The sequence below is a fragment of the Eurytemora carolleeae genome, unplaced genomic scaffold, assembly GCF_000591075.1.
Source record: "Eurytemora carolleeae unplaced genomic scaffold, Eaff_2.0 scaffold602, whole genome shotgun sequence".
Classification (NCBI taxonomy): domain Eukaryota; kingdom Metazoa; phylum Arthropoda; class Copepoda; order Calanoida; family Temoridae; genus Eurytemora; species Eurytemora carolleeae.
The window spans coordinates 72,199-80,845 of record NW_019396510.1 but is presented as its reverse complement, the minus strand read 5'-3'; the positions used below and the strand labels follow the sequence as shown (position 1 = coordinate 80,845).

The following is an 8,647-nucleotide window of genomic DNA, read 5'->3' as shown; positions in this document are numbered from 1 at the left end:
ACAATAGGATACTATAGAATTCGACACATTCAAGCCTACAATAGGATAATAGAATTTGTCACATTCAAGCCTACAATAGGATACTAGAATTTGTCACATTCGAGCCTACAATAGGAAACCAGAATTTGTCACATTCGAGCCTACAATAGGATACTAGAATTTGACACATTCGAGCCTACAATAGGATACTAGAATTTGTCACATTCGAGCCTACAATAGGAACTAGAATTTGACACATTCGAGCCTACAATAGGATACTAGAATTTGACACATTCGAGCCTACAATAGGATACTATAATTTGTCACATTCGAGCCTTCAATAGGATACTAGAATTTGACAGAGCCTAAAATAGGATGCTAGAATTTGTGACATTCGAGCCTACAATAGGATACTAGAATTTGTCTCATTCGAGCCTACAATAGGATACTAGAATTTGACACATTCGAGCCTACAATAGGATACTAGAATTTGTCACATTCGAGCCTACAAAAGGATACTAAAATTGGACACATTCGAGCCTACAATAGGATACTAGAATTTGTTTCATTCGAGCCTACAACAGGATGCTAGAATTTGACACATTCGAGCCTACAATAGGATACTAGAATTTGTCACATTCGAGCCTTCAATAGGATACTAGAATTTGTCACATTCGAGCCTTCAATAGGATACTAGAATTTGACACATTCGAGCCTAAAATAGGATGCTAGAATTTGTGACATTTCAATAAAAAGGTTTAGCTTCAAGTAATAGTTTAATTTGAAACCACGCTTTTTCACTAAAGGAATTAAGTCTTTGCCACATACTCTTTTTTTGTATTCTCTATATCTTTGCAACCCAATGTCGTAGAACTTGGATATTTCAAAAAACAAATTCTTTTAGATCAAATAATCTTAGTTTGAAATTTCATAGCTTTACACAATCAGGTTGGAAAGATATAGGGATTAGAAAGTTTTCCTCGCAGTAGATATCAAGAATAAGCTTGGTGTTCTAGACTAATGTTTGGACTTTAGAATATGTTTAATGCAGATTACATAAGTTTTATATATATAAACAATACAGTTTTTATTTAGACATAGTAAAAAATGTACACACGTACAGGATTACTCAAAATGGTGTAGAGGGTTATATAAAAAAGGAGAGACTTTAATGACACCTGGAACTGATTAAATATGACTTTCTGAAGGTTGAATTTTGACGTTCATAGAAACATGAGAGCAGGAATTTCGCAAAATGGTTAAATAAACTCCGTAAATTTAGTTTCATGCTTTGTAGATAACCCTTTATGTACATGTCAACATAGACGCAATAAACAGATTTACAAGTTCCATTATAGACATTTAATGATGTACAGGTATTTTCATAATAGACAATTGACAGCAGTAGCGTTTAATTCAATTTAAATCAGAACAGAAAAAAGCAGATGTTTTGTTTTTGCGTCTTTTCTTAAGATAAGATCATTCCGCTAAATATTTAAATTTCTCGAAAAGTCGGAGATCGAGATTGAAAAGTTTCTTATCTTCTTTAAGGGATTTTAAGTGTGTTTTTAAGAGACCCTTCATACATACATTAGCAGAATATCCCAATCACGACAGAACCCTTAAAAAAATTTGACTGATCATCGACGATAGAGAACTCCGCGTGTTATCTCTAAAATAGAGTTCAAATTGCCGGAAAATCGGTGTAGGCGCTACATCCAGTATGAATTTAACGCAACAGATTTCTTAAAAAAACACGGTTTCCAAAAATTTGTATTTAATTTATTTTTTGTGACTTTTGGAAAGTAATTTAATAAACATCAATCATATTACATTCGAGAACAGCTTGCAAGCAAAGTTATAAACAATTACAAGCGTGTTTGTATATAAATAAGGATAAGTCCATCATCCTTGATCAGTCAAAGGTTTAAAGGGTACTGTTGTGAATCAGTCACTTGAAATTACACCTACAGTTCGTTGCAGAAATTATCTTGAAAGGACGATGTTTAGCATCTTTTCCACAAATCGTCTTCCTTTTCTTCGTAAATCCTCTGAACCATAGAACAAGACTGCTGGAGCAACTACACAGTGGACTATATCCATTACAGATGAGACTAGAAACTGTCGAATCCCTAAACAGTGAGTGGGTAATATGAAATAGGATTTGATGGATTTAATCATAGATAAATAAATAAACATAGATAGCTTATGTACGCAAAATCACAAAGAATTGTACAGTCCGCAAACTCATACTTCTAGGGGTCAAAGTGTACTTCAATGATAAGCGGGGTGGTTTGGTGTTTATAGGATTTCATAATTATTAAACCACTCAGGAGTGAATTTTATTTTGAGAATATCAAATTATCAAATTATCATATTGACGAGAACTGAAGAAGGACATGAGAAGGACTAAACTAACTTAAATTTCTCTCTACAGAACTCATGTACACCACAAGTACTCAATGACATAAGAACAGCCAATGTTCACAACCGACCTAGATAATCTTTATAATGGGAATATCTTTAAAAACATCTCTGTACATTTATATCTTTCAAGATGAAAAATGTCGTCTTATGAGCAATCTATCTTTATCTATGGATTTAATGGAGTTAAAGTTGAGTTTTAATGGAATTTGAATGGAATCAATTAGTTTTTTTTTTAATAAATTTAATGGAACTAATGAGTTGGAATTTATTTATTTTTATTGAATCTAAAAAGTTCGGATTCAGTGGATTTTATTAATTACAAGACAAAAAAAATTGGATATTTTTAAATAGAATCCATAAATTAAATGATAAATACCTAGGCTTTGAGTATTCAGATTGTAGTAGAATGTGTAGAAGCAGATCAGCATTGCAAAATAACTGCACAGGTGTATGATTCCTGCAGATTAAAAATGACTTGAAGGTCGTCTTTGATACTTGAAATAGTTTGCGGCATTCATTCTTCAATCTACTTTTACGTTTATGATTCTTGAAACAATAATCACAAGATTCCCCGCGTTATAACATTTAAAAAAAGTAATCTGCCATTTTTGTGCTTTAAAGATTACCGGGTATCCGAAGATCAAAGTTTGAAATATTACTGGTTTACAAAACAAAGATGAAGGATCCAAAAATCTTTAAATTAATATCGTTCTCATTGTATAAATATTTATATCTAACCGCAAACCGTGTTACTATTTGGACGACAATACCTTTATTTACAATTTAACTATTGTGTAGAAGGATGAGAAGGACAAATCGGATAAAAATACATCGCACAAACAATACCAATTTTAAAGAATTTTTCGGCATGATTTTAATTTCAAGTGACCCATTTATATCAAAAGTTGCATGGCTGATTCACAATGATATATTTCAACCCGTTGTCTGAATTCTAAACGACAAAGATAATACGGTTTTTCTATAGATAATCAATAATTTTCCCTGCGAATGTTCCATAAAAGTGACCTGCAGATTTACGCAGCAGCAAAGAAGACGGAAATTGACAGCATTCTGTACTTTTTAAGAGAGAAAATATAACGATTATTATTAGATAGAAGTGTCACTTAGAGGTAATTAAGAGAGAAAATATAACGATTATTATTAGACAGAAGTCTCACTTAGAGGTAATTAAGAGAGAAAATATAACGATTATTATTAGACAGAAGTGTCACTTAGAGGTAATTAAGAGAGAAAATATAACGATTATTATTAGACAGAAGTGTCAATTAGAGGTAATTAAGAGAGAAAATATAACGAGTATTGTTAGACAGAAGTGTCACTTATAGGTAATTAAGGATCATTTGAAATTACGCTGACGGTCCCTTTAAGTTTAAATTTTTTAAAAAATCATTTAATATTTATTCAATTTAACCAAGAACTTCGGAAACATCGAAAGGATGTATATAATGTCGTCTTAACAATTTTTCAATGGGTTTTTTACTTTTATACCTTAATCTCAGTAATTGTAAAAATTAATAAATAGCCAAGAAATATTCAGCAACAGTTTAAGAGAGCTCCACATAATCATTAAATTATATTATCAGTAGGTTAAAAAAACTTCATTTTAAATATTCTTTCGATGCCTCAAAGTTTATGGGTTAAACTGTATATATATAGTTAATAGAGACCAAAAAAATACCAAGGTTTGCAGGAATAAGGTTTTTCTTCTTTGCTGCATTTTTTTCACGAGCTGAAACATAAATATTTTGTTGAGCCTGTAAGTACCAAGAAGTGAAAAAGTTATTCAAATTAAAGTTATTATAATTTTGATTTTATCCATAACAAAATATGCAAATAGTTATATAGTAGGGTAAACCAAGTTTTAAAATGCAAATGTTTTATATTGAAATGAACTAAAACTGATTTAATTATTTCCGAAAATATTTAAAAATGGCTAAAAATTTGGTTGAAAATCTATAGGAAAAGGTGTCTATGCTCATATATATAACATATAACTAGCTAAAGTACCCGGAGTTGCCTGTAGAATTTAAAAAAAAAAATAGAATTTTGAAGCAAAAAAATTTCAATTTTGTTTAGCTCTTTTTATAGAAGATGTAAGCCGTAGGTGTCAAATGTCCACACGGCTGGACCAAATTGGCTGAAATTTTGTGAGAAACCCCAGGGGTACCATTTAAAGGACATGGGATAAACAAATTTGAAATTTCATTTATTCAAAAATTCAGATTTTCTAATTTTTTCCAAAGTAATTTTTCCCACGGGCAACGCCGGTCACTTCAGTTGTTTTTTCTAAACTTACAAGGGGTATCTTTTTTTTGTTTACGCTCTCAATTTGTTTTCAATTAAAACTTTGGATTTTCAAGAATTAACCAAATTAAAATTTGAAACTGAGTAATTAAAAAACATTTTTTGGAATAAATACTAAAACTAATCTTCAATTAAATTTAGATAAGAGAAGAATATACCTTGCAGGGCAGTATTCCCTTCAGTCATTTTCTTCAAAAACAAAAACAGCCTAAAGCATATTTTTTATTCAAAAAAAAATTATAATGTTTGGACCCTACACTCCTCTCCCTTTTTAAACGTAATATACTGAAATTTTTATACACTCCAAAAAGAACTCTTTGAACCATCTTTGAAATATCTTTGAAATATCTTTGAAACATCTTTGAAATATCTTTGAACCATCTTTGAAATATCTTTGAACCATCTTTGAAATATCTTTGAACCATCATCTTTGAAATATCTTTATACCATCTTTGAAATATCTTTTTAATTATGACTGTACTAAAATATATAAAATTTAGGTTGTAAAAAACTGACTGAATGTAGCAGAATACACTGGTCAAGTTGAACAGATTTCCAAGGAACCTAAAAAAAGTTTAGGTTGACCGTAAAGCTAAAATTACGTGACATGACCCATAACAATAGTTTAATCAAAGTTATATAATAAGTTAGGCTACTCGCGATGCGCTCCAATGTACGGAAAATGTCGTCTCCTGAGCATAGAAAGATAAAAAACCTGTAACATGACGTCACTCTCGCCTCAATAATCTGCGACGTCAAATTAGGTTTTTATCTATCTATCTTAGGAGACGACAATTTCCGTACATTGGAGCGTCTAGAGTAACCTGACTTATAAAACAACCTTAAGTTTAATCAATTCAATTTAATGCAATCACGTGAAAATGGGATTCTATAGTGGGAATCAGAAAACTAGGGAATATGGAGGCAATATTTTAGAATACTTGATATTGTTAGAGCTAACCACGTCAAAAAAAGTAAACTTGCGTGTAAGATTAAAAAAGTTTGCGAAACTAGTGGAGCTACGAGGTCTTAAATTTGTATCATTAATGTTGCATTAATTTGTTAAATAAATCTAGAATTAAACTCACTCATCATGTAAAATCATTTAAAATAAAATATTTAAAATCAAAACGTATAAAAGTCGTCTTTTTATTCTACAGTTTTATAGTTCTCGCTTTATAATGGTCAATGGTCATCTGTGCTACATTTTATATTGTATAAGGTAAAATAAAACTGAAAAGATTGATATGTTCTGTAAAATATAAGATTTTTATTGTGAATGAACTGAAACTTACAGGACGTATTTGGAGTATCCTTTTTCTCCACTCCAGACCACTTCAGCATTCAGACATGCTAGATTAAAATTAATAAAATTAAATAAATTTAAAAATTAGGAAAAAACAGCTATTATCCTATACATCTAACCTCGGTCTATGCTCGCATTTTTATTTCCCAATGTTGAATTTACCGAAAATATTTCGAAGTTTCGAAAATTTTGATATCATTTCATAATTTTGTAAAAAATGTTCTTATTTTTGAAATTCCATGGGCAACGCCGTCGCCAGGCACTTCAGCTATCCATATTGAATTAGATATCCATATTTTTTCTTTAGCGTGTTAATTTTCAATTGCAGTTTTTCTGCGAAAGTGCACTTGCGCATTTCTTACTTAAAACAAACAACTGAGAAATCCACAGAAAATAAACACTTTTCGAATCAGACAAAATGAAGCGCTTTCTTCCACATTTGTTATCAAATTAAGGTTTCAAGGGTACCGTTGTTAATCGGGCATTGCTATCTTTGCAGGGAAGATCACTTGAAATACGCTTACAGTCCCTTTAAGTGTTTACATCTTCTTTGCTTAATTAGTATTTTACATGATGATATGGTTTTATCTATATCTATCTATAGACGGATGTACTTACTGTGGTAGAGAATAGCTGAGTCCATATCGTCTATCAGAGAAATGCAGATGAGAAGAAACTCAGCTCCAATCAGTGCACTTAAAAAAAAATTCGAATAAATCAGCTTGACGACTTTCAACGCATCTTTTATCTACTTAAATTTTGAATGTGATCTGCCTCTTTAAAGAGAGAAACATGCACTGGACACCCTTTAAGTCGTTTGTAATATTTCATCAGTTGTTACAGTCAGCTCAGTCAGAAGATTGAAGAAACGTGTATTACAATTATTCAAAAACCAAGACAACTTATGAAAAAATATTTTATAGACTAATTTGCTGTTTTGGAACATATTTCTTAAAAAAAATAGTCGAATCGTAGAATCGATTATTTCATTATCATCATTCATTACCCTATGCTTTTTCTATAAATTTATTTGCAGATTTCTTGAAAATGTCGTCTTCACAATTAAAATAAAGAAAACCTCCAACAGGCGACCCTCGCTGCAAAAAGTTGCATAAAGCTGTGATATTTTATAATGAATTTTGATTACTTATTTTCAATGATGTAAGTTCATGCTTTTTCTCAACCTGTTTAAATACAGTTTGCAGAATAGTATTTGTTTTTTTCCATGTCATTTAAAAATTGTAAAAAAAAACGTTTCATCTGCAAATTGAAACAACCGGAGTAATACTACAAACAACTTTACAGTCATATTTGAAAATTGTATACCCTAATTGTCTCATTGAAATGAATCAAAAAGTTTTTCTCAACGATAATGCATTATCAGCTAAACTTTGCCATGTCTATCAATCATTCCCTTGAAAGACGTCCAAGATGTCCTCTTTCATATTCTATTCCCCAAATTAAATAAAAAAATAAAATGTTTTTAGAAATACATTGATCAAAGGCGATTTTTAAATATTCTCGCTTAATTTCCACGTGTTTTAAATAAGTTCAAGATGGCGAAATTCAAGATGGCGGAAAAATTCCTGTTTGGCCGACCATGTGTACCTGTACAGAAAGGATTTCCGGTTTAGTACTCGATGAATCTTCACCTCAAGGCTTCCCCTAATTGTAACAAATAATTACATATGACCTAAAGTATTTGACTACACATATGTACACTGTACATACTATACATATTACCTAACGTACAAGTATCTGACTACTGCTGTAAGTGAATTGTAGATGAGAGTTCCCATCTGAAAAATATATTAATTATTTTAAATAAAAGTAAGCTTCGCTTTATCATAACTCCTATTATTAAAGAGCTTTGGAAAAGAACAAAAATGTTTCAAAAAAACTAGAAGAGCTATGGGGTCGCAAAGTCAGATCGGTAAATTCAAAAACCTTTAACCTTCCCTATTTGTCTAGTGGAGGGAAACATAAAGACGTCTGTTTTTTACAATCACCGATGACAAATGATCCGGACAATTGAAATGATAAATTGTAAAAAATTCAAATTTTAATCTTTGTTTAAAATCTAAAATCAGTCAAGAATTTTTGTTCAAACAAAGAGAAAAATTGTTCTTGCTTCAATCTAATTTTTGAATGAAATACAGAGCGTTCCATATCATAAGTTTATCTTGGAAAAGCTGTAACGTACGCACAGTACGCAATCTACCCCCCCCTTGGACAAGAATATATTATGGAAGTAATATTGTATATAATGTATATACAGGAAGAGTACCCAGGCCCCATGGGGATAGTGAAAAAGTTTTCCTTACTTTCTATAATCTCTATTTCTATATCTCTAATCATTAGTAAATAGTTTATAGATATATTTGACTAGATTTATTGAATAGAGAAATGTAGTTCAACCGAAATGATGAAGTTGAACCACTTCTTTGCGCTCAGGTTCAAGTTTAAGAGAACTACGTCTACCCGTCTCAACCTTTAATGATATATATAGCTTGAGCTTTTTTCAATCAATTTATCAATTAAAAGTCTTTATATAAACTGGGACATGGAGACGACAAAAGGTGATAATCATGAGGGGTTGCCAATTTGACT

General features: G+C 30.9%; 1 protein-coding gene and 1 long non-coding RNA gene across 2 annotated transcripts; both read right to left on the bottom strand.

The window, feature by feature from the left end:
- Positions 1 to 951: 951 nt before the first annotated feature.
- On the bottom strand, positions 952 to 5,151 carry LOC111704612 (uncharacterized). Its single transcript, XM_023476901.1, has 4 exons — positions 4,890 to 5,151; positions 4,106 to 4,156; positions 2,783 to 2,863; positions 952 to 2,111 (listed from the first exon to the last, which is right to left on the bottom strand). Exons 1-4 carry the CDS (start codon positions 4,915 to 4,917, stop codon positions 1,966 to 1,968), a joined length of 306 nt encoding a protein of 101 aa, XP_023332669.1. The 5' UTR covers positions 4,918 to 5,151; the 3' UTR covers positions 952 to 1,965.
- A 55-nt stretch (positions 5,152 to 5,206) lies between these two features.
- On the bottom strand, positions 5,207 to 6,743 carry LOC111704602 (uncharacterized). Its single transcript, XR_002765856.1, has 3 exons — positions 6,656 to 6,743; positions 6,027 to 6,084; positions 5,207 to 5,295 (listed from the first exon to the last, which is right to left on the bottom strand). It is a non-coding gene; the product is annotated as an uncharacterized LOC111704602 (long non-coding RNA).
- Between the last annotated feature and the right edge of the window lie 1,904 nt (positions 6,744 to 8,647).

Excerpts from the sequence above, each read along its gene's own strand:
- LOC111704612 (XM_023476901.1), bottom strand. The coding sequence starts at position 4,917 with ATGACTGAAGGGAATACTGCCCTGCAAG. Across the intron at positions 2,864-4,105 it reads CCTTATTCCTGCAAACCTTG|GAATCATACACCTGTGCAGT; the intron begins GTATTTTTTTGG and ends TTTAATCTGCAG. Across the intron at positions 2,112-2,782 it reads TCTGAATACTCAAAGCCTAG|GGATTCGACAGTTTCTAGTC; the intron begins GTATTTATCATT and ends CTCACTGTTTAG.